The sequence below is a fragment of the Indicator indicator genome, chromosome 1 (genome assembly GCF_027791375.1).
Source record: "Indicator indicator isolate 239-I01 chromosome 1, UM_Iind_1.1, whole genome shotgun sequence".
Taxonomy (NCBI): Eukaryota; Metazoa; Chordata; class Aves; order Piciformes; family Indicatoridae; genus Indicator; species Indicator indicator.
Window position 1 is genome coordinate 4,351,779 of NC_072010.1, and position 25,957 is coordinate 4,377,735.

Here is a 25,957-nt window from a genome sequence, read left to right on the forward strand (position 1 = left end):
TGTGTTACATGCTGAAAGGGGAGGGGGGAAAGCTGAACAGAGGATATGAATTTTAAACAGTTTCCTGAATGAATACGACACTGTATTTCCCCCTTCTCCTTAGGATGACAATTTAGAGGAGATAACCTTCTCCTTTGAAAAACTGAAAGGAAAGTTTGTTTTTACCATAACAAATACAACAAAAGAGAAGAGGGAAGCTGGGGGGGGGGGGGGGGGGGGGAGGAGGGGGAGATGGGGAACAGACAAATTAAATGTCAAACTTTCTCTCCTTACTTGGAGATAACAGCATACTAGGAAACCTTCTTAGAAGCTTAACATAAATGCAGTTAAGCTGTTGCCAGCTGCAGTAAACCTCTCTCTCACCTTTCTTTCTCTCTTTCAAGATATCTTTGAATGCCTTCTCCTTCATCATAAATCAGACCTGTGAGCAATTATCACTCAAGCCGGATGGCAGCGGCCTGAGTGGCCACTGCGATTCCACTGCTGTAATCTGCATTTCGTCAGGTTACACCACCCTTGATGAAACTTCACATTTATTTGCCAACGAGCGTTACCTCTTGTTTATGCCTCATTGTCTTTGCAGCAGAGAACTGTGAATATCATTCCTCTTCTGGAAATTTGTTTGAGTAGCACGGTCCGTGTGGCAGTGCTGAACACCCTCAGCTCCCCATCGGGGAATCTCGGAGCATCACAGAAGCACGGGTTGTGCTGCTGCCTCAAATACTTACCGAGAGCATCTCCCAGCGCCTGAGGGAGACGCGGACACAGACACCATTCTGTGGTCTCTGAGGCTGAGCACACAGTACTGATGCTGCCGTCACAACTCACAAAGTAAATCTGTGAGTTTTCGGCATTTCCTTTTCCATTCATGCACCCTTTCCGTGGCAGGTTTCTGACAGCAGCAGGAGCCTTCGGGCTGCTTTCAGCTTCCGAGGGGGGCCGTCGGTGGAGTCCACCTGGCCACCCTCCCTTCAGCCCTGCCAACCCCCAGGCTGCACCTTGCTGCCCTCACATAGAAGGGAGTTTCTTTGTGAGTTTTTCAGGCAGGATATAAAAAACTGAAAAGCTCCAAAGAAACCCAAAATCCCCCCTAAAAAGGGAGAGGGTTCCAACCTTCAACTCATCGTGAAGTTTTTGAGCTCTGCTCGGGCACCACAGCTCGTCCCTCACCACAGCCACCCAGCAACGTGCACAGCAGCCAGCACGAACCTTTCCATTGATGCTTTTTTCAACTTTTATGAGATGAATTTTCCCTCTCTTCTATCCCCTCCCAATTTTTCTTTTTTTTTTTTTAACAAAATCGCCAAAACCAACCCAGAGGGCACAATCTGCACCCCCGCCAGCCAACCTCCACCCCCGTGCATGGCTGTCAGACAAGCAAGAAAAGTAGGTGTAGAGAGAAAGTCACTCACCGTTGGCGGCGACACACAGGTTTGCAGAGCCACTTTTAACTAAGAATGAATTAGGGACAAACTCTTCCTCAGAGTCAGAGTCCGCGGCCGGCTGGGCCGCGCCGTTGCCCAGCAACCGCCCCGGGCCCTCATTGGCCGGCGGCGAGGGGGGAGGGGAGGGGGACTGCTCCGGGGGGGTGGAGGAGGCGGACGAACAACGCAGGGGAGGACCTGCGTGCCACAAACATACACACACACAGAGAAAAGGGGGAGAAAAGAAAGACAAAAAGAAATAAAATCAACCAAAAACCCCACAAAACACAGACAGAGAGACAAAAAAAAGTGTAGCTGGGGCACGAGGGAAAGCCGCCCACCCCCTCCCGACGCTTGCCCCAGCGGGGCAGCACTGCTTGAGGGGCGGGTAACTGCACGTATCTGACCGCCCGCGGCTCTGAGGGGAGCACCGCTGTACCTCGGCTCTGAGGGCTCTGTCTCTGGCCTATCGGCCGATAACTCTCCAGTAAAACTCATCTCCATAGAGTTTTGTAAGATTTTGGCACTGGAGGGAGCCCCTCGGTGCGCGATCTGCCGCAAAGCGGCCACTGTCAGGCCAAGCCGTGGTGCCGGGCTGCGTGGTACTGAAGGAAAAGTTTTGCCTGGTATTCTGAGGTAAATTATTTCAGATTTCATGTGAAAAGGGTAAAATCCTTTTGGGAATTGGGTTTAACCGTTCCTTTATCAAGTTGATTGGTTGAACAGCCTGAAAGCTGCCTCATTGCTGGCAGAAGGTGGAGGAGAGAGCGAGGCATGGCTATGTGGCGTTGAAGCGTGTCAGTGAACGCAGACACTGACACAGAGCAGAAGCAAAGCTCAGTGCAGTGTCATTTCATTGATTAAATCGTGAGAAATGCGGCAGATTAGGTTCGTAGATAATATTTTGCATAAAAATATACCTGGCCAAGGAAGATCTTCCACTGACTGCAAGGAAATTGGATCAGGTACATGGAGGTTAAGTAGATCCAATTTGAGAAGTATACTGTAAATAATTAATGGTTATCAAAGTCTTATGCCGATTAGATTTTTAAACAAAACTGGGAAATCAGAACCCTCAGGCTGATGAAAATACTTATCAGGCAAACGTGGAGGTCAGATATGTGCAGTACATCAATAAAACAAGGGGAATATGAACACAGACATATAATAGCATAAAATACAGGACAATGCATTTAAACATGAGCTTTTCTCTTTGATATAGTTGATCTGAAAGTCATAATGATTAATCTCCCATATTTTCCCCGATACTGAAATGTTATGCAAAATCCAACAAAATAAAAGAACACTCAGCACAGGAAAACCTAAAAAAACAATCTATTTCTAAAAAAAACCACATTTTGAACATAACATTGCACACAACATAGCTGCACAATACTTCTTACTAAACACAACACAAACAGTTTAAAAAAAGACACAAACCTAAAACAATAAAATGGGTTTAACATTTAAATCCCCCAGAGCTGGTTCTACTAAATTTGGTCATCATTTTTTCTCTTGGATGCCACCTCCCTGGCATATGCAGATTTTATAAACTGCTGATTATAATCAGAATAGAAATTGTGGCATCAGAGGTAAAGCCTGGGAACTGAGGAAAGCACAGTATTGTACCTGTGCTCATAGACACTCAAATGACTGTGGGTCACCCAAAGGAGAGGCCAGCCTTGGTAGAGCCTACACTTTCTTGCATGATTGCATGAACTGTAGCCTGCACAGCATTCACTTGTTGTGAGCCCTATGTATTTTGTTTGGATCAGCAGTGGAGTTGTCTGGGTCTCGTTCTTTCTGACAACCCTCCAGACAGAGAAGTTCCTCCTTTAGGAATGCAGCTTATAAGGAATTCACAGCCCACTTCACACTCCCTGACCCTTTTTACGGTGCCAAGGCTATAACCTTCCCATTGTGTTAACCACTGGTAGGAGCTGGAGAGAAACAGCAAAAAAGGGAGTGTGCGCAAGTGATAGAGCACTGCTTTCCGTGCAACAGACCCTTATTCAGCTCTAACTCAAGTCCTCTTGAAGGGGCGAAGTCTACTCTGTGTTGTCCTTTGTTGCAGTGGAGATTTGATGAGCCCTGACGTAGTAAAGTTTAAGTCATTACTTTGATTTGCTGTGCATTTGTTACAAAACAGGATGGTATGCATTTCTAATGTTGTATAGTCAGAGCCTGAATTCTAGCATGATGATGAGTGAACTGGAAAGAAAGTATTAAAGCTTTCTTGTCTTCCTATAGACCCGTGCAGTTTTTCAGTGCATTTTGTAACTGGAGGACACATTTTTCCAGCAGCTGAGAGAGGCTAACAAGACTGAAAAAAATGTTTGAGTCCTCTGACTCATTGACCCAAAACCCAGTAAAAATACATAAAGAGGAGGCTAACAGTGTGACTGCCACTCATGAAAAAACCCTGTGTGGTAAATTGCAGTAAACTTCCAATGCTCTCCCTGTGTTTTGATCAGACAGCATGCTTGGCATATCTATCCACGATGTCTGCAGTCTGGACACAAAGCCTCAGGCAGAATAAGCTGAATTTGAAAGCATAGCCCAAACCCAAAAATGTCAGTGCTTTTATCAGCCCATGTCAGAACCATTTCCATATGGTTGCAGGTTGGGTGTTTTGCTATGGACTTTTCCCATCTCTCAGTATTGCAGTTTTGATTAGGATAAAAGAAAAAATTCTTGAAAAAAACACAAACCGAAACAAACAAACAAACAAACAAAAAACCAAACAAAAAACCAAACCTAGTGAAACCTCTTTAATGGAAACTTTGGATTTTAATCACCTGCACCACCTGCAGAGTGCACATGAGAAGTCCCTGTGTGCTTTCATGGTTATGTGCACATCTAGCAATGCACAAGCTGACCTTTACAAGGGAAGGTTCCCTCCAAGTTGTGCATACTGACCATGTCCCTGAGGGCTGTGCTGCTGGGAAGGGCACTGATAGATACCACCCTGTTCCCTGGAAGACTCCCTTTTGGGCATGTGATATTGGGTGGCTGCAACAGGAGCTTTTACAAGCTGCTGGATAGAAGCTGTGCTGACAGCAGCCAGTTAAAATGCATAGGGAGCCAAGCAATATCTTCCTTTTAAACCTGTCAGCAGCTCTGTCTGTAACACAAGGGTTTCTTAAGTTGTGGATCCTTTAAGGGAACTACCTCCTTTTCTTTTCTTGGACAGAAAACCAAAAATTAAACCTGACCTTTTCGCAAAAAAATAAACCAAGAGAGAGACGAAAGAGACAAGCTCATATTCTTCTCAGGCAAGCATCTCGTTGAATTTACTGTGACTGCAGGTCCAAGTAAAACAAGAAGGATTCGGCCCATAAACTTCCATTCCAGCTGCCAGAGCAAAATTTCTAATTGATTAGTAGAAAATGAATTTGCAGCAATACTGGGTTGCTATGGAACCTGAGCAAGCAGGCCAAGTCGCTTTGCGGTATGTGCTGTTTCTCCTTCAAAAATCCAAAGCAGAAGGACTAGATAACACATTCATTATGCACACTCTTGCAATTTGGAAGCTAACTCAAAGGAAAACAAAACGGATTCCAAGTACGGGCCCCTTGGCATCAATTTGTAACAATCTTACATATCCGCTCACAGTGAACAGTCAAAATTATGTTCTTTGGACTTGAGGCAGGAATAATATAAGTCTCTGGATGAGTGATACGTTGCTTGCACATATTCAGAGGAAAACAGAACATAAACTTTTATTTTATCTATGTGCCAGTATTTCAGATTAAGATTAAAAAACATTTTTAAAAAAGAGGGTAAGATATGTTACAGTCTGTGGTAGATTTATGAAAGTACTTTGGAAACACAAACTTTGGAAGTAGGTTAACACAAAGAATCTGTTTCCCAGCTTCACTAAGGAGCTCTGCAAAATTCAGGCAACCGCTTTAAATTTAGGGAAGAAACAGACCAGAGTAGACTCTAAATAGTTAGGGGAAAGTAAGACAAACAATAAACATGCCTTCGTTTATGCTACACATTTGGCTGTAATATTTGAGAATACGGTGTGTTTCTAGAATTACTCTGTCTCTTGCAGGATTTGGCCTTCAGAGATCACAAGCTGATTTAAAACGGGTGTATTCCTGCTAGTGGGAATAGAAGGGCTGCCAGGAATTCATAACACTCAAGGAGATACTTTCTAAATGAAGGGTAGTAAATTGTTTCATAGACTGTATCCAGGGGATTATACTCATATGTTTACAATTTGTCCCAAAAGAGGTGAAAAAGTGTGGATACAGACATGGTGACTTCTCACAGAACTGATACCAGAAGGCAGCAAGAATACTGATCAATATACTGAGAATGGTATTATCTGCAGTCAATAAATCACTAATATCAGCTTTTTTCCCATAGTGCTGCCTTCTATCAAGCTTCAACCAAGAATCTTTAAGAACTTTACAAGCATTGAGTATGTAAGGTCTGGAATACTGTTAGCAGATCCATTGGGATCTGTTATCAGATTGGCTTGTGGAAGTAGGTTGTCTGAGGAGCACACTTAACACTTTGACAGGTATGGAAACTGAGGCACAGAGGAGTGAAATAATTTGATTCAAAATTCTGGCATTTCCTCTGTCTGCATACTGTGCCCCTAGACACTGAAATAGTCTAAACAACTGTTTGTCACACTCAAAATATTTTAAATTCAGAATTCCTATCATAAAGGAAAGATTGTGGGGGGTGGGGTGGGTGAGCAGAAGTACAGTACAGCAACTACAGTAGTTGTTACTTCAGAGCTTTTGCATTGAGTTTTACTACTGAAAGTGCTTAGCCTTTCTACAACCCTAAAATATGGAAGCTTCCAACAACAGTATTAGTGCACCAGCAATGGTAAGAATTTCTACAAACAGACATCACTATACAGCTCTGGCCTTTAAAATGTAGGCCACTGGTGTGCCCCATGGGTTTACAGGAGTATTCTGCAGTGTGCTGACTGCATGTATTCTAGGAAAAGAAAGAGATGCACTTCTTTTTCTTGTCTTCCCTTCACTTTGCACAGTGGTTTTGGGTGGTTTTTATTAACGTCAAAACTAAATCTTATTGATCTCTATTAAAACTGTATCTAGGCTTGTTATGGTGAAAACCTTGACCTGCTTTCACAATAGAAATACCCAAGTAAAAGAAATTAATTATAAATAAATCTAAAACTCAGACCATTTCATCCTACACTGTATCTGATTGATTAAAACCCCACAAGGATTAAGCACAAAAGAAGTCATGGACCTGTTGGAGCGGGTCCAGAGAAAGCCACAGAAATCATCAGAGAGCTGGAACCACTCTTCTGTGAGGACAAGCTGAGACAGTTGGGGTTGTTCAGCCTGGGAAAGAGAAGTCTCCGGGGAAACCTTCTTCCAGCCTTTCAGTACTTAAATGGGCCCTACAGAAAAGATGAGGAGGTACTCTTTACCAGGGAGTGTAGTGATAGGACAAGGGGTGATGAAAGAGCATAGATGCCAGTTAGGTATGCAGAAGAATTTTTCTCATACTGAGGTTGGTGATATACTGGCCCAGATTGCCCAGAGAGGTAGAGGTAGAAGCCCCATCCCTGGAAACATTCCAGTTCAGGTTGGACAGGGCTTTGAGCAACTTGTTCTAGTTGAAGGTGTCCCTTCTCACTGCAGGGGTTTGAATAGGTGACCTTTAAAGGTCCCTTCCAACCAAACCCATTCTGAGATTCTACTACTGTATATTCAGCATAATGAGCACTGGAACATTCCAGGCAGCTCCTCTGAGCTGGATTTCTGGCCACACATGGGCCAAGGTGGGAAGGGCAATGCATGACCTGCATGGCAGTATTTACTCCCCCACAGAACGTTCAAGGCAGTGCTTTGTATCAGAGATCCTTCTGTGTTGAGATGGTGAGTGGGAGAATATCTGGCACCTTGCTTTTCAAGGTGAAGGGGAACACATTATTTGAAGATGAGCCCTCATTATCACATGGCAAAAACCTGTTTTAGCATCCAGAAGCTTCACTCCTTCAGAGATGGGAGAAAGAAGGAATTTTGCTAAGGAAATAAAGGCATCCCTGCCTTTCTCATGATGTCACATAATGCCTTTCCATAAAACACCTCTGGAAAAAGAGCAAGTTAACTGGTTGCCTGGCAAAACATGTCAGGGAATCATAGGAGTATGGAATTGTTGAGCAGATTTATTGCTGTTCTTTAACAATAGGTGGTCACAACGTTCTTAGTTAAACAGGGAATATATATCTTGCATTTAGAATTGATTAAAAATTCATTCTTGGAAAACTACTCTTAGTTATTTATATTTCCTGAATTTCCACCTGCACTTGTGTTTGTTTTATTTAATTTAATTTTGTGCATTTGATTTATAGCTATAGAGCCAGAGGGCAAAATAAATGAAATAAAGGGGATAAATGAATATCATCTTAACAAGAAAAACCTGGGCAGCTGCCATGTCACCAAAATAAAGAAACGAGTGGTTGGACCTCAAATATGAGAACTAATCACATGCCCTATAGGAAGGCTGGCATTTTGAGAAAAAAGAGCCAGGCAAGGTTAGGAAGGAAAGAATAAATTCAGTTGGTCTGAAGGGGACTATGAAGAACACATGGTACATGGACTTCACTTGCATTGTGAGTGGTTTGTGTTACGTTTCCGAATTGTGTTTTTACCCTCCCCTATGCTGTGAAGTTACACAGTAATTTTTTCTCTCCATTTGCCAGGATGGTGTATTTTCTGTCAAGGAAATTACCAAGTCTTCATCAGCAGGATCTGAGGAACAGTCTTGTTCATGCAGGACAGACTATGGCATAATGTCTTTTGGTTGAGATATGCCTAGCATAGTGGTGGTGGTGGTCCTATGAGGGAGAGTGTGATACTGGGATGTACAGAAGTGCCTCAGCTCTATGCCTGTCCCAGCACAGATGATGGACTGAGTGTTTGGGCCTTACACAGTTATTCTCCAAATGAAGCAGAAGGTAGAAAGAGACAAGAAATAACACAGACCTCAGTTCTCCTTTCCCTGAGCTCCTGAGTTTACTAACCTGACCCAAAACAGCAGAAAACAATTATCTATTGAGCAAGATGGAGAGGAGCAGGGAGGAAATTGCTCCCTTCTGAAACACAGTTCCTCCGGGGCGTGGGGTGCTCAGGAGTAGCACAGCCACACTTTATTTTTTTTTCTTTTTCTTTCTTTTTTTTCTTTTTTTGCCAACACAAGAAAATAATATGGCAGATTTTCAGAAAATTACATGGGCAATTGCCTGAGCCAGAAACTCAGCTTGCTCATTTGTAGGTACAACAGTAGAAACAGATTGTGGAAGTTAGCTACGCGATTTTCTGAAACATCAGTCTCCAAAACAGAGGCTGTGCTGTTAGTTGAAAGCAGGTAATGTAACTTCCAGATAGATGGGAGATTGCTTGTATCTGCTTCAAAATCAAAGAAATAAAAACCAAGCAAGAAAGACCATCCTCTGGTAGACATAGGATAAACAATCCTAATCACCACAGAATATTTATAATGTTCCTTGGGAAATATTTATGCAAGTAATTCACATCATCTAAAGTTTTAAGGGAAATACAAGCCCCTAATTATGGATTAGCGTTACAAAAGCTTGTGCAGCTTTACTCAAACCCAACTTGTAAAAGAGTAATGTAATCAGTAGGAGGGCTGATGAGCTGCCTAGGAAATGGCCTTTCTCAATATGACACTAATGCTCTATCTGATCCAGAACACCCAATATAAAGTATGAAGTTCTCTGGAAATGATTACATGCAAATCTCCTAAAAGGTCCATTTTCTTTTATTTGAACACCAGAGTGTAGGCTTTGTAGAAATTGCTTTCCTTAAGCTTAATGCTAACAAAGAGGTTTACACTTGCCTCCCAAAACTTGCCCCGATGTGCTCGGTCAAGGCAAAGCATGCTTTCATATTCTAGTTAGCCTACCAGGGAAGAGGTATTACACGTGGGCCATGTCAAGACTTTTTCATCTGCTCCAGCAAATAATATTTACATAAATATCTTGCAGAGTTGTTTGCAATAATTTTCTAAAATTACCTTCTGAAGTAATTCTGGAGGAGTCAAAACTGCAGAACACTTGAGTCCAACTAAAATTTCATATTATTAGAACCCACCTACGAGGGAGCAAGACTAAGTCATCCTACAGCCAAAGAACTGAAAAATCCACAAGTGAGCAGTGATCTTTCTGACCAGTGTGGATGAATTTTGCATACACTGTATGTGAAAAAATGCATGTTCAGGCAAACTGTGCTGTCAAGGAATGAGATGTGTATTTTCCTCTGTTAACTAGACAATCACAAATGAGCATTTCTTGAAAAGAATGAACACTGCAGTTGTTAAGAGAAATTAAAGAATCATAGAATGTTTTGAGTGGGAAAGGAGATTTAAAGGCCATCTAGTCTAACAACCCTGCAATGAGCAAGGACATCTTTAACTAGAAGAGGTTGTTCAGAGTCCTGTCCAACCTGACCTTGAATGTTTCCAGGGATAGGGCTTCTACTACCTCTCTGGGCACCGTGCCAGAGTTCCGCCACTCTCACTGCAAAAAAAATTCTTTCTCATATTTAGTCTGAATCTGCCCTCTTCTAGTTTCAAACCATCACCACTTGTCCTGTCGCAGCAGATCCTGCTAAGAAGATTGTCCTCATCTTTCTTCTAGGCCCCCATTAAGAACTCCAGGACTTGTTTGGGAAAATGAAAGGATAATGTGATATCACATAGCATAGTCACTACAGGATCTCCCTGCAGTCAAGGGAAGTACAGCCTTACCTTCCAGAAGCCACTTAGCCTGTCTGCAATTTGAGTGGGAGTGTCTTATTTCTCTTCAGGATTATTACACAGGGAGCCTTGGGTGATCCTAACTCAGGTGCATAGACAAAAGTAGCGTGAACTTACTGTCTAGAACCTGCCTGTGGAAAGGCAAATCTCACTGACACATTTTTGGCAGTGATATTTTGGTTTTCTTAAGGCCCCATCATATGTGCAGACTTAACACTTCCTTCCACGTGCCTAGACAAAGGTGTTGTCTAGTAGCAATGGAAGTGGAGACTAAATACATAGGCAGCTGGAGATAAAAGCTGCAGTGAAGGAGAACCTTGAAGCAATGATACTTTATGTTTCTCTTGGGAAGCAACGTAGTCTGTCTGAGTAAGTTCAGTCCAAGGAAAACATACAGCTGCAGATCTCTAGAGCGTGACAAAGGGGTATCAAAGTTATACTGCAGTGAGAATCCAACCCATATATCTGTAAGCTCCCTGGGGAGGAGATTTAGGGTGAGAAGAATGTTGCCTGAATAAAGAAGTTATATCTCTTCCTATTTCAGTTAAAATCACTTTTTGCTTTTGCCTTCTGCACTGCATAAAATAATGAACTTAGTTGTTTAACCTCTTAAGCTTATGGGACAATATCCTCTTGATTTCACTCTTTATCCCCATTAAGGTTGGATGCTTGCATCCCTAAAATTGTATGGAAGCAATTTTCCAGTGACTGTTACACCTTATATTCCAGCCAATGACTGTTATTTCTTATATTCTACCCACCCTCCCTTAATTTGAGGAAGACTTTTTTTCTCCAGTACACAATTTTAACAAGATGAACAGCCTCCCTTCAACATCTAAGAGTCATGGTTCAGAAGATCATCCTCTTTCTTCAGCAGAGAGAAGAGAACAAGGCAGTCTGGTGCCAGAAGACTCTTCTTAGCTGGAGTTCTAAAGGGACCTGATTAAGAAGAAAGGGTATGTTCCACAGCAGCTCCTTTCTGTGAGCTAGCCCTGGGGCTCTGTACTTGGAAAGAGTAGAAAGTGTGAGGCTCTTGTGGAGTGGAAAGCAGAATGGCTGCAACAGAGTGATGCTGAGCCAGAATTAATGTGCTCTGGAGATAGGCAGCTGGGCATGATACCATGCTCAAGGGGCTGCATCTCTGCACACCACTGTGCTGCAGAAGTGCCAGCCTGCAGGACCGCTAAGACTGTCTCTCTGCACCCAGGCTGATGGTGGGTGTAATTCCTTTCCCTTTGGCTTTGAGAAATTCTGTACAGCCTGGGAAAGACCTCTGTAGATCGTTCTGGTCTGGCCATTATGCACTGGACTCTCATTTGGCATCCACCTCACGTTCCACTAGGAATGCATTTGAATCTTGCAAATACCCTGCACCTGGCACAGGTCATTAAAAAATCAGACCAATCCTGCATCTTCCAATAATATCAGTCTTTTTTTTTGTCTATTTATTGTGGGCTGCTTCTCCTTGTGTGCATGTGAAGATAGCAAAACAGCAGGACCTTGATCTTGTGTTTGGCCATTAGGTGTTCTTGCAATGCAAGCTGTAAGAGTAGCAAAACTATTTGTGCTTGAGTAACTGTAATTATTGTGGAAGAGAGCAGTTCACAATGTTCTGTAAGCAGTGAGAGGCTGGGAGTGAACCTTGGCTGCAATCTGCAGGCAGGACAAGTGCTGCGTTTCCAGGGAGGCCCAAGGGAAGATTGCACACTTACTGAAAAAAAAAAAATGAGGACGTGCAACCCTTATTGTTCTAATCCAAAATTTCCCATTCTCAATCTGTATGTCAGCTTCATTTTTCCAGAAAACTTTCTGAACTCTTGCTAAGGTTTTTTGCCAAAATACAGCTAGCCTTCTTTAGATGATGCTTTCCTCTCCTTAGAAAGATTGCCAGTCAGTGGTATTACCCAAGAAGCTAATGCAGGAATATAAATATATTATGCCAGAAAAAAATGGTGTTGGACCAGAAATTGTGTTCTGCTTTATATTTGTTTCGCAATTAGAATATTGGCAAGTAAAGAGCAACAGTCGTCTGTAGGAAAAAAGGGAAATAGTAGAGACAAAGTTTCAGGTTATTGAGTGGAATTTTCCATCCTAAAATGGAATCAGTGGATGAAGCCAGACTCTTTTCAGTGGTGCCCAGTGACAGGACAAGGGACAATGGGCACAAACTAGAACACAGGAAGTTCCATCTGAACATAAGGCAAAACTTCTTTCCTGTAAGGGTGACAGAGCACTGGAGCAGCCTGCCCAGAGAGGTTGTGGAGTCTTCTCTGAAGAGATTCCAAACCTGCCTGGACACGATGCTGTGCAGCCTGCCCTTGGTGACCCTGATTTAGTAGGAGATTGAACTAAATGATCTCCAGAGGTCCCTTCTAATCCTTACCATTCCATGATTCTGTGATATTTCCTCCAAAATGGCTGTATGTCTTTTAGCAGACAGCAAACCAGCTCCAACTTGCAAATGCAATGGTAAGGATTTCAGAGAAGTTCAGAAACATCATTGGTATTTTTTCTTTTTACTCCAAAGCCTTGATTAAGATCTTTAAAACTGCAATCTGAATATTTTAATAATTGTTTTACTGACTTTGGTCCTGTAATAAAAAAAAAAATCTTCACTGCTTGGAAGGAAAACTCGAAATTCTGCAAGACACTACACAAAAAAAGGTTCCAAATCATAGAATCACAAAATGGTTTTGGTTCAAAGGAATTTTAAAGATCACAGAATTATTTTGTTTGGAAGAGACCTTGAAGATCATTGAATCCGACTGTTAACCCTTCACTGCGAGGTCATATAGTTCCAAAACCCCTGTCTGGGCAGGGACCCCTCCTACTAGACCAGGTTGCTCCAGGCCCCATCTAGCCTGGCTTTCAGCACTTCCAAGGCTGAAGCATCCAAAACTTTTCTGTGTGAAGAATCCTCGTGTTATTGGTAATAAACAGTCCTTTTTGATTGTTTTGTTCATCTCTGAGGTAGTTATTCACTCTAGCGTAGAAATCCCTTCTATAAAAAGTCTAATTTGAAATTCACAATCAAACAGACTGGGCAGCCTTTTCCAGAGTCTTAGAAGTCTAACAATGCCTACTCTCAGATGTGCTTGTGTTATACTGCACTGAATACTCTTCAGTAGGCTGGTGAAGATACCAATATAGTGGTCTCTTTTGTCTCTAATTCTGATGATCGCCTGCCTGACCAATTTGACAAGCTTAACTTTCTGTACACTGCTCACTATTGTACACAGCTATTTTCTTTCTTATGCTCTTTTCCAGCTGAAGGCCCTGGTCTGCAAGCACCATGCAGACTCAGCTGCCTTTCATCTGCTTGCTACGCACTCCACGTGTGCGTTGGCCAAATGACTGGAGTGGAGAAGCTTTTGCAAAACAGCCCTTAAGGCGCTTCTGCAGACATTACAGCAGTTCCACCATGCTTTAATGAGCAGCTCTGGGCTTCAGTTTTGCTGTAATTTTTACCTTTTGGCTATCTCTGCACACGTTTGTATGAGCTACGTTTCCCCTGTACTCTTTAAAACTTTGATTGCCCAGCACCACATGAGAAGCTCTTTTTCATTCCTGGACAGTTTTTTAAGTGATGCTTTTCCTTTTGAAGCCCAAAAGAAAGAAGGAAAACAAAACAAACACAAAAAAACCAAACGAAAGACAACAAAAGTCCAGGTTAATCCAAAACTCCATTTTCCATGAGGCTGTATTATAATTCTCAGTGGGATAATGCATGCAAACAATCTTCTTCACTTGAAACTTCCCCGTAGTATTATGATGTTTTCTTTCCCACATACAGAAAAATACAGTAGCCATGTTATTTGTCTGGGATGTTTCCTTAACTTACAGTGTGCTTCCTTCCTGATGTCACATCCTGTATAGTGATCCTATTAGTGAAGGTGATAATGGTATAACCTTAGCTCTTACTTGAACTCCTTAAGTGTCCCTTTATCAGAGACTTATAAAAATGCTTGGAAAATTTGTTTCCTATCCAGTTCTGAAGCATTTTACTGAATTACCTGGAAAAATTCAAAGGTTGACTGGAAAGAAGTGCTAAAAAAGGTCTGGAAAAATTTAACCAAGCATAACTTCTTATCAGCAAGAAGAAAGATAAAATAAGCAGGGATTTTTCTGTTAGGATAATTACCCAGACGTTCAATTTCCTTACTTAGTATATTTATTTAGGCACTGTAATTAAGCTATTTAATTGCTTGTTATTCTCTAAGAACTGACCTTGATGTGTAAAGTAAAATGATACTAGGAAAAAACACAGAATAATAACTAAAATGAACTTGAGGAGTATTGGAGTGGCAAAAGCCTTTCAAAATGTATTACTGGTTTTGGTTCTAGGCATGGTCAGTTTTGTCTTTTGTTTCATAAAGTGTTAAAAATCACAGGAGAGAGCAAAATGAATGTAAATGATGCCAGGGAGATTCCTGAAGTCCCAGATGGTCAGCAAATCTGATGACTTCTAGATTCTTCCCAGTTTTTAAGTTACTGTGTCCATTAAGCATCTTCCTACTTAACCTGCTTGTTGCTTGAGTTTTTAACATTAAAAGGAGTTTTATCAGAGAGAAAATTTTTTCCTCTTGTTCAACCTTGTTGGAATGTGCACCGAGATGAAGAGTCCTCTTAAATCCCAGAAAAGTCTAGAGTAGCTAATCTCACCTAAAGCGAATGGAGCCTAGAATCAAAATTTCCCACTCAGAGAAAGGCTTCAATTCCTGCATTATTTCAGAAGGAATTGTTGTTGTCATCACACACATCCTTCAGAAGGTGGCTCTATGGACTGGCCCTCAAAGACTTCTTATTAGTTTCACTGGAAAAGTTAAGATATTAATGTAGGAAACACACAGGAGACACTCAAGCTCCCGGTACCATCAAGTTGGGAAGGTTGACTACAGCTTCCACTGCTTCAGGGCCATCTGCCTCCTGTCACTTCTACTTTCCTGGAGGTATGGAAAGTAAAATTCAGATGGTTTTTCTGTAAAGACTGGATTGGTCCCAGTCTGTTTGGGGTCAAATGTCCCAAATTACAGCAGGTTTCTTAGAGTGGTTATATTATATATGATGGAGTATGCATAGAAGTCATAATCTGTAGACCTCAGTCCTTAAGGCAAAGAATGATATTTCCCCTTTTACTTAAAATCAGCCTCTGACAGCAAGGAGATCAAGATCTTTTGTTTGATTTTGTTTGTTTGTGTGGATGATACTGGTATTCAATTTTTTTCATAGATACAGAGAATCATTAAATGATTTGTGTTGGAAGGAACCTTAAAAATCATCTAGTTGCAAACCCCATGCCATGGACAGAAACATCTGAAACAGGATGCTCAAAACCCCATCCCCAGCCCTGGCCTGGAACACTTCTAGGGACGAGGCATCCACAGCATCTCTAGGCAATCTGTTCTAGTGCATTACCACCCTCATAATAAAGAATTTTCTTCCTGCTATCTAATCTAAATCCGTCTTTTTCCCGTTTAAAACTGTTACCCCTCATCTTACCGCTACACTGCCTGATAAAATCTTTCCCCATCTCTCCTGTAGAACCCAGAGCTCATAGTAAAGACAGCAAGTGGATTTGGGTGTGTATCTGTTATGAAACAAACAAACAAGATTATGCTTAAGAGCCAGTGCCTGAAATTGCGAACACACATCACTGTAAACATGGGTTATTTCCAAATATAGCTGAAACAGTCAAGAATGACCTGCATGCAGACTTTGAACAGAAAGAACAAGTTGTACTTCCAGTATTACTGGCTGAAAAGAGCTGCTGTCTGTCCCTGTGCCTTTGGGCATGAACTAAGCCACCACACACTCAGGGAAAAAACCACACATTTGGAGATGCTTTAAGGAAAACAAAAGTTCATCATTCCCAGTCGTAGGCTCAGGGTACACAGAAGCTACAGTAAAACTCACTTACGTTTGGGATTCTAGCAATGGACAGGTAAAGGCACTGTTGACAAACTGCATTTCTTCTGAAGATTCTTGAAGGCATTCCTTATCTGAGGCTATTTCAAAGGCAGTTCTGGTTGGATTTGTATGCTGTAGCACAATAACTGCACTGTCTTCTGGCCTTTATTTTTTCTTTTATTCTTATTCCTTTTTTCTTTTCATTTTCTTTTATGCCGAAGATGATGCAAAGATAAATGTGAAAAGGCATGACATTTCCTTTTTGTTATGGGCTTGTGATTTTTATTATGCATGTCCCTGAGGTAACTAAACTAGCACCTGGCACTGTTTGAGTATTCTGGCCTTCCAGTCAATGAAAGCAGAGGCTCGGGAATCTGGGAGCAATAGAACTACTTCATAATCAAGTGGCCATTCCAGTGTGAACATTAAAACTCCACACACACAAAAGGGTTCTGGTAGCTATTATTCCATGCCATTTACCCTGCAAAAATACATACACTCCTACAAGTTCTGATATAAACTCTGAGCAGTTCCTCCAAACTTGCACTTATCTGTGAAGTCTGCTACTTCCATTTCAGATTTGAAGAACTTTTTCTGCTTTTTTTCTAGTAGAACACTTCTAATGATGTTACCTATGCTTATAGGTGTTTTCTTGACTCCTCAGGTTATCACACATACAAAAATACGACTCCAGGCTGATATTTCAAGGTCTCAAATGGCATACAGATGCTTGCTGGATCATTTTGAGAAACAGTTTTCTACCCCAATATCAGTTTTATAACTGTATTGGCAACACTTAGAATAATTTAAAGGTCTTCAGGTAGAAAACTACCTGATTTCTCTGTACCCTCCCAGTTTTGATGGGGGTAACACCCACCTCAAGTCATAAAAGGATGTGAAAGCCTGATGCAGATGACATGAAGTAAGCCTATTATTTAGAATATATGCAAAATCTACCACAGGTCTCAGACAGCTCAGAGACAAATGGAAGGTCAGCAATCTGAATGTGTCCATTTCTGGAATGGTCTAGACTTTGTACAGAGGCTTAATTCTCAACCTGTGTTGTACTATATCACTGAGCTGATCCATGAGACCGTGTAAACATAGCCAAAACAAAGGCTTTTTGGAATAGTTTGAACAACTGAAGAACTGAAGGTTGAAAACTTCTGGTGGTGCTAGAAGTTAAATCTGTGGTGAGGGTGACCACCAGGAACTGCTGGAGAAAGCTTGTAGGATATGAGTACGAGACAAACAGATGGGAGAGTTTTGCGTGGCACTGCAAAATACAATGTACACAAAGAGAATTAATGAAATTAAGTAATGAAGTTGGCCATTGGACTCATAGGATGGAAAGATAGAGCATCTGCAAATGATAGGTGGGGTTGTTCAGCCTGGAGAGGAGCAGACTCTGGGGGAATCTTGTAGCTACCTTCCAATACCTGAAGGGAACCAGCAGGAACCTTCAGGGATCAGTGCTGGGACCAGTCTTGTTCCACAGCTTTGTTGGCAACATAGTGGCTTTGAGTGCACCCTTAGCAACTTTGCTGGCAACATCGAGCTGTGTGGTGAAGCAGGCAGTTTGAGGGAAGGGATGCCATCCAGAGAGACCTTGACAGGCTGGAAAGGTGGGCCCATGACAACCTCATGAGGTTCAACAAGACCAAATGCAAGGTGCTGCATCTGGGTCGGGGCAATCCCAAGCACCGATATAGACTGGGTAGTGACTGGCTTGAGAACAGCCCTGAAGAAACGGACTTGGGGGTGCTGGAGGATGAGAAGCTCAACATGAGCCACCAGTGTGCCCTTGCAGCCTGTAAAGCCAATCACATCCTGGGTTGCATCAAGAGAAACATAGCCAGCAGGTCGAGGGAGGTGATTCTCCCCCTTTACTCTGCTCTGGTGAGACCCCACCTGGAGTACTGCATCCACTTCTGGAGCCCCTATTACAAGAAGGATCTGGAGGTGCTAGAACATGTCCAGAGGAGGGCCACGAGGATGACCAGAGGGCTGGAGCACCTCTCCTATGAGGACAGACTGAGAGAACTGGGGCAATGCAGTCTGGAGAAGAGAAGGCTCTGAGTAGACCTTATTGTGGCCTTCAAGTATCTTAAGGGAAAGCTGGTGAGGGACTTTTTAGGATGCCAAGTAGCAATAGGACTAGGGGGAATGGAGCAAAACTAGAAGTGGGTAGATTCAGATGGGATGTTAGGAAGAAGTTTTACACCATGCGGGCGGTAAGACACTGGAACAGGTTGCCCAGGGAGGTGGTAGAAGACCCATCCATGGAGGTTTTTAAGGCCAGGCTGGATGTGGCTCTGAGGGGGGCTGGAACTAGATGATCCTTGAGGTCCCTTCCAACCCTAAGAGTTCTGTGATTCTATAATTCAGAAAATGTATCATGGGGAAAAATATCCTTCAGCTGCTGTAACTTGTGAGCTAGGTGGGATACAGGAACAGACCCTGTCTGTGGCTCAGACTCTCCACAGAAACAGGCATCTCTGCTACTTTTGTTATTGCTAGTCAGAAAATGGAAGGGGCAACATTTTATTTATAGAAAGCGTGTGTCTGATTCTACAGCAATCCTAGTTTAAAAAAGCTCAAGCAGGCATGGATTTTCCCTAACTGTGAAAACAACTCTTTAAGCCATTAACTTCTGCAGTTCCTCAAGAAATAGGTATATTTAAAATAATTTCAAGCTTACATGGCTAAGCATTGTAAACATTGTGTTGATTTTTGTAAAATTAAAATAATTTATCTGCTTTTGCTGTGGGCAAAGGCCAGTTGGAGGAACAGGAAAGGTTTTATGAGGTATTCCATTCTTCTTTCTTGCTTGCTGTTGCTGTGATGCTGTGGAGTCAGGCAAGAGATGGATCAATGAATATGTTCTTTACATGTCCCATTTTATCCTTTTCAATGGTACAAGGTGGCTGTTAAACCATATAATGGAAAACTGGATGGGAGGAATTATTTCTGTACCCACCATTGATGGAACTGGAATTACAGTTCTTGGAACAGTACTTCACAAACCATTACATTTTCCCAATCTCATTAGTTCATTTATTCAGTGGTTTCATGGCCAGTGCTAAAATCCATAAGAAGTGGTCCTTCTAGCAAACTGAACTTTGCTCTACAGGCAGGAATTACTACCCTCAGGCCCCTGGAGGTGATAAGCACAAGCCTGTGAGCATGAGGTTTTTTGCATTTTGCAAATTCCTGGAATTGCTTAGAATATTTTCTGAATAACAGCCTCTTCTTCTGCCACCTGTTCCCCAAGGCCTTAGGAAACAAAAATCACATTCCAAACTCAATTTCCAAAGCCATCCCAGCAGAACAATGCTTAGTGTTCACGTATCATGTTTGATCTGACAAACTGTTTGACACAAGTGAGCTTGCTTCTTAGAGGGAAAACAGATGAACAGTAAAGCTACCAGACTAGCATCTTCCAGTGGTTTAGATAGGAGCACAACACATTCTTTGATTTCCACCACTGGGCTCTCTATCCCACTTGCCTAAGAAACTGAAATATTATTAAAAAGTGCAGCTTGGAGGCAGAAGAGAAAGCAGATTAAACCAATCTACCTCTCACACCTGGGTGTTTAATGGGAATCTGTAGTGAATGGATGTGTTTTATGAAAGATCTGTTCTACTAAAACCTGCCTTCATTTCAAAAGGGAGCAGAGCTGGAGTGAACACTAATAATACCAGCTTATCAGCTAGTCTCTAAAATCCTCTTTATAAACCTATGGATGCTAATTAACTGTCGCAATAATGCCAAGCAGAGTTGTACATTATTCCCAAATAAAAGAGTGTGGAAAGTGTTAAAAAAGTCACTGCACTGATTAATGGCAGGACCAGGTGTTTTGTAAACCCAAGCTCTTTCTGTCTGACAACTTTTTCCCCATTATTTTGCCTTTTTATTTAAGGTTCCTGTGAAATCTCTCAGCATAACTTCCTGTCCTTTCTTAGAAGACCCCAAATTTGCAGTAGCACAGTGGAGCTCTAAGGTTGTCCCAGGGTCTGAACTTAGCAGAAGTTGAGCAGAAGCCAGTATGAATAATAAATGCATTTATGATTGACCTTTGAAAAAAATATTATCTGGTAACAGTAGTAGAAAAAAATATGGTCTCTGTGAAAAGATTTGTAGGTAGAAAAGTTCACTATAAGAAAGTTACAAGTATTTATAAGCAGCAGGACAGAAATGTGTAGCTATAACGTGAGATTGATGGATTAGGTTCAGAAATGGTCTGTGAGACACTCAGAAGGAGATGAAGGCACACAGCTGGCTTCAGACAAGTCAGGTGTGGAAATGAAAAAGCCATGTGGATACAAGCAGGATGCTGCCTTACAATCACCCTCCATGGTGTGTCCCAGAGCTAAAAAGCAATCCTTGGCTCTTTAGCATTGCTAAGGACTCAGCAGTGATCATTACTCCCTTATACTCAGCACTGGTGAGGCCACACCTTGAGTACTGTGTTCGGTTCTGGGCCCCTCACTACAAGAAGGACATTGAGGTTCTGGAGCATGTCTAGAGATGGGCAATGAGGCTGGTGAAGGGCGTGGAGCACCTGGCCTACAAGGAGGGTCTGAGGGAGCTGCGGGTGTTCAGTCTAGAGAAGAGGAGGCTGAGGGGAGACCTCATCCCTCTCTACAACCACCTGAAGGGAGCAAGGAGGGGGCAGCCGCTTCTCCTTGGGGGCAGGTGACAGCACTAGAAGAAATGGTTTCAAACTGCACCAGGGGAGATTCAGGCTGGTGCTAGGAAATATTTCTTCACAGAGAGGGTTCTCAAACACTGGAATGGTCTGCCCAGGGCAGTGGTGGAGTCTCCATACCTGGAGGTATTGAAACAGTGTGTGGACCTGGTGCCTGGGACATGGTTTAGGACTGGCCCTAAACTGGGTCAGAGTGGTCTAGATGATCTTTGAGGTCTCTTCCAACCAGATGTTTTCTATGGTTCTGTGCAAATCAATGTACGTCCCTGTAGAATAACTTTTCACCCACTATGATTAAGAGGAAAAAACCCTGACTTCTTTGGATGAGAAAAGTTGCACTGAAGTATGGCAGTATTTTTATGCCCTTTCTTATTAATATATTAAACCCCTCATCATTCTTCAGGGGAGATGAAGCACACCAGTGCTCAACACGACTGTAGGTTACAGTCACCCGAGTCATTCTCTCAGATAAATGGCTTTTACATGGTGTATCCTAGATGGCCAAAATATCAGGAGGGTAATTTGTCTTTAAATTATGGCTGTTAGTAATTAATCCTCTTTTGCTCTGGACTTGAGTGACCTTTATAAAGAAGCAGTTTAAATTAAAAAAAAAAAAAAAAAAAAAAAAAAGAGCAAGAAATGAACCGTCTCTTTGCAAACAAATACACTTTTGTCTTAAAGTTGCAGCAAGAACTATGAAAAGACTCCAGAAAAACTACAGCAGACTCAAATATAACCCAGAAAATGTATACTAACCAACCTCTGCTCTATTTAAGGGTAAAAAACTTCCCTGTAGTGGCAGTGGGAAGCCTGTGACCTATCCAAGGCTTGCCAAAGCTGGGTCATCTCTGTGATAAACTACTCAGTCCCTGCATTTCCATCTTGAAAAGTTGCCTGATGAAGTGAGAAAGAAAATGTCCGGCCTCTGTAGATATGGTGTTTCTTAAAGCCTTGATCAAAATCAAATGTCTCTCTGCCTTTATTGGGAACGTTAAACAGAAGCAGCTGTGCTAGGGACATGTAGGCTGTCAGTGTGACCTTGAGAACTGGTACCTGCTCACTGGTAATTACATAGCGATAGCTGTTGATCATCTAGAAAGTGAATCCAACACCTTGTAGGAAATACCTCTGAGGAAACAGAGTCATGATGAAATGCTGCCCTGCTTTATTTTTGTGAGTGAATGCTAGCATTCATAAAAATAAATTACTACCATGACAGATAAGAAACAGACATTGGTCTAGTGCAGATTCTGTGGAGACTGTTTCGGGTGAGACATCTCTGCCTGTTTATGTGATTGTCTTACTTGCACATTTTTGGCTCGGACCTTTCCTTTTGTTAGGAAGGAGAGGAGAGACCTTTCTGAAACTCCCAAATGTGTGGAGAAGTGCAACCTGTTAACTTAGTTGCTAAAAAAGGACATAGGTCAATAAGCAGAATGATTTGTGGTGAAATCATACCTGTGTTTGAGCTAGTTTTCTGTTTTAGTGGCAGGCACCTTGGGTAAGTGAATGAGGCAAAGAACAGGGTCCTGGTGAGTCTGGCTGGGGAGGTTAAGTAGGGAAAACCCTTTACTGCAATATTTATTTTTTCTCATCTACAAATCTGGGATCTTATCTAAAGAAGAGTGGTGACTTCTCTTTCAGATACCGCAATCTCTTCTGTCTCAGATTCGTTATGTGTGATTTCAAGCTCTGCCTAATTGAGACTGCCTTATCTATGTTATTCTTAGAAACCAGAAGTTAATCCATAAGAGCTACAAGTTTATCTTTCACCTTTGTAGCCACATCTCAAATCAAAAAAGCCCATGCCATCACCCTGCTTTCCCTCATTTATCAAAATAATATGGCAGCTAATTCTTCTGGAAGAAAATAATGCGAGATATGTGGGGCAGGACACACACATTCCCAAGGCTCTTTTAGGGAGTGCAGGGTGGGGGGGGAGGGTGCCCATACTATGTTCCTGTGGTGCCTAGGATGTTGATTGGCACAACCAAATGCTAACACAGCAGAGTGAAAGAGATAACCTGTAGGAACTGAACCTCCTCCAGATCCCTGTCTGAAAGCCTGTGCCTAGGGAGGATGACCAGAAATGGTCACTTCTCCATGGAGACTCAGAAGACTAAGATGTTCTTCCCTAGACTATCATATCTTGCCATACCCTGTCCTGTTTTGTGAATTAACAGAAATTATCAGCTCAATACCAGTCCCCAGGTCTGCATTTACTGCATGGAGAAAGCCCATCCTGCTTCTCTCCCAACACTCAGCGTATTCAAACCTGAGTCAAATGTCCACATGGTAAATGATTATATTAGGTGTAAAGGTTCCCTTGGAGAACTGAGGCCTGTGTTTATTTGCAGAGCAGGTGAGGTCTGCTATTAGGGTAGAAGAAAATGAGATGTTTGCAGGGAAATGTTTAAATAGTTCTGGGTCAGTGAGTGCAGATTCCTGGTAAGGACTGTAACAGAGGTGGATAAAGGGTGCTGGAAAGTTAACTGCTTGGCCAGGTTTAGGCACAACTTTAACTCCCTTTTAAGAATTGCTCTCTTAAGCAATTGTTTGGCTTTCTGAGCATAAATATGCAGTGGAGCAAATTTTTCACTACCTTGAAGAAAATGGTAATTTCTGAGTTTTCTCATAAAGCCTTTTTGAGGAGTTTTTGGTCATGATGAAGCAACAAAGCCAAACAGCTCACTGGTATGTTAATGTATACATATAATACATCCAAAGCTTAGATCAAGTCTCCAATTATGAATGGACCAACTCAAATTCTCAAACCAATTTATTCCTAACACTCAGAGTTTTCAAATTCAATTGTGTCACAGAAGGTGATGTTTTAGTCTTCAACCAAAGATCAAAAATACACACCACAAAATACCAAAATACACAGAGGTGGCCCATTGGAGGACTGGAGTCATGTAGAGAAACAGTTAAAAAACATGCATTGGGGAAACCGCCCTGTTGGCATGGTGGGGAATTTGTGAACTTCAGCATAAGCCAAGACCTGAAGCACAAAAAGTGCTTTAAGGTCAGTGAGTTGGACAATGGTGTTGATCCCTGGAGCAAAGAGGAAAGGTTCGAAAGAGCAACAACTACATGAACGGCCCAAACGTGAATTCTTAGTTGATGGTTCACAGAATCAGAGGCATTAGGAATGGAAAAGACCTACAGGGTTGTTATTCTGCTTCAGTGCTCTGTCCTGTGCTTCAAGCTGGACACAGACTTCTGTGACCCAAATGTAGGTTTTAGTATATGCTTTTGATTTAGGGTCTTAGTCAACCTCTTGTAGAGGGAATATTAAACTGCAAAGCATGAACAGGGATTTAAATAATGAGAAGGGCATCTTTTTTGGGGTTTTGCTTGTTTTTCCTTGCTTTCCTTCTTTTACTTTTTAATAGGTTTTGAACACCAGCATACCTTAAACTATCTGAAAGACCAAATAAGTATTCTCTTCCAGAAGGGAAACATTTTCTTTCCATGATGTTTTGAAATGGGTATCTACAACACAAGGATTTACAACAAACAAAAAGTTGCTAAACAAAACTAGCTGTTTCACCAGCTGAATGCAGAGTGCAGATCCTTTCCCCCAGGACATGATTTTTAGTGGTAGAAATAGCGAGGTTATGTAGAAAAAAGGTGAGATCCTACAAGAACAGGAAATTGCACCAAGTCATCCGTATGGAATCAGGGATGGAGAGGAGGAAGGAAGTGCAGGAGATGTGAAGAAAATTTCTGAGAAATTTCAGCTTATGGCCACATGTGGCACTCATAAGCTCAGTATATGGCTATATTATTTGTGCTGATTTACAGAACCTGCAAAAGAACTTACACCTGAAACAGAGCAGGGGAACAATGCCTATCCCAACATTTTCTTTATGGTATTTCAAAACAACTAACTTGCACAATTAGAGAGAAATTTCAGGAGAAGGCATAAGAGCCAGTGCTAGCAGTTTATCCACAAGAGGTCCAGCACAGTTTCTGTTGCCTTTCAGAAATCCCATGAAGCTGTCATTTTGATTCTGAAGACTGACCTCTGATCAAAGTTTCCCTCAGCTTTTCTCCCTTTTGTCAAGTGGCCAGTCTTGGCATGCTGGGCTTCAACCTTTTTTCCAACTCTATTACTTTATGTAAAAGTTTGCAGACCGCAGGGAGAATGCAAGCCACTGACTTCTTGGCTGGCAGCAAAACTGCTGTAAGTGAAGGAAGATAGGAGTATAAGCACAATGCTGTAGGGTCAACCTAAATGAGTAGCTGTCCTAGCTGCACACATGGAGTAGAAATAAATGAAATTAAATACAAGTACAGAACACAGAAAGTTTTTATGATGGTGGTGAAACACTGGCCAAGTTTGCCCAGAGAGGTAATACTTACCCCATCCCTTGAAACATTCCAAGTCAGGATGAATAGGGCTCTGAGCAACCTGATCTAAGCTGAAGATGTTCCTGCTCAGTGCAAGGAGGTTGAACTAGATGATGTTTAAAGGTCCCTTCTGACCCAAACCGTTCTATGATTCTGTGATTTCCACATTTGTTGAGATCCCAATTGTGTTGTAGCTGCATTCTTCATGCCAGATGTGCTCTCTTTCCTTCTTAGCCTGGCTTAAACCTTCATTGCTTCCTAAACAGACAGATTCTGCTAGCAGATATTAAGGCTGAGTAGTCTCACATTCTCAGAATCTCAGGCTCAATATGTCAGTAAATACATTGACACAGTCTATACCCCAATCCCATCAGAAGCAGTTTAGTCATGGGCCTCTCTTTTACTGTGGTTTAACTGGTTATCCTCAGCACTGTACTATGTGTCTGCATGGCTTTGAGATTTAAAACATACATGCATGGGGCTGGCAAAGAACTGGTGTTGTATAAACTTATGCAGCAACCTGGCGTAATGTATTTACTATCTCTGAAGCCATTTAGATTTTCTTTGGATGGGAACCCTTTGAGTAGGAGCAAGACTTGGAAAAGATACTAATTAGAAACTTACTAAACAACCTCACAGATGACAAATGTCTCCAGCATTGAAAAGTAGAGGTGAAAAACACCATTTTGTTGTTTACCTCTTCCTACCTAAGAATAGCTGTGACTCTGTCCTCATATATTTTCATGTACTTTACACTGATAGGTTTTAAATTACTGA

The 25,957-nt window shown here is 42.0% G+C and overlaps 1 protein-coding gene across 3 annotated transcripts in view; it reads right to left on the minus strand.

The window, feature by feature from the left end:
- Positions 1-25,957, minus strand: part of TENM4 (teneurin transmembrane protein 4) — a 400,376-nt gene that overhangs the window by 298,757 nt on the left and 75,662 nt on the right. For 2 of the 3 annotated variants that reach the window (XM_054383330.1, XM_054383323.1), the window contains exon 3: positions 1,413-1,622. The exons of the other annotated variant lie outside the window; for it this stretch is intronic. In XM_054383330.1, coding sequence (XP_054239305.1) covers positions 1,413-1,622 — 210 coding nt within the window. The remainder of the gene's footprint in view (positions 1-1,412; positions 1,623-25,957) is intronic. 3 annotated transcript variants of the gene reach the window in all.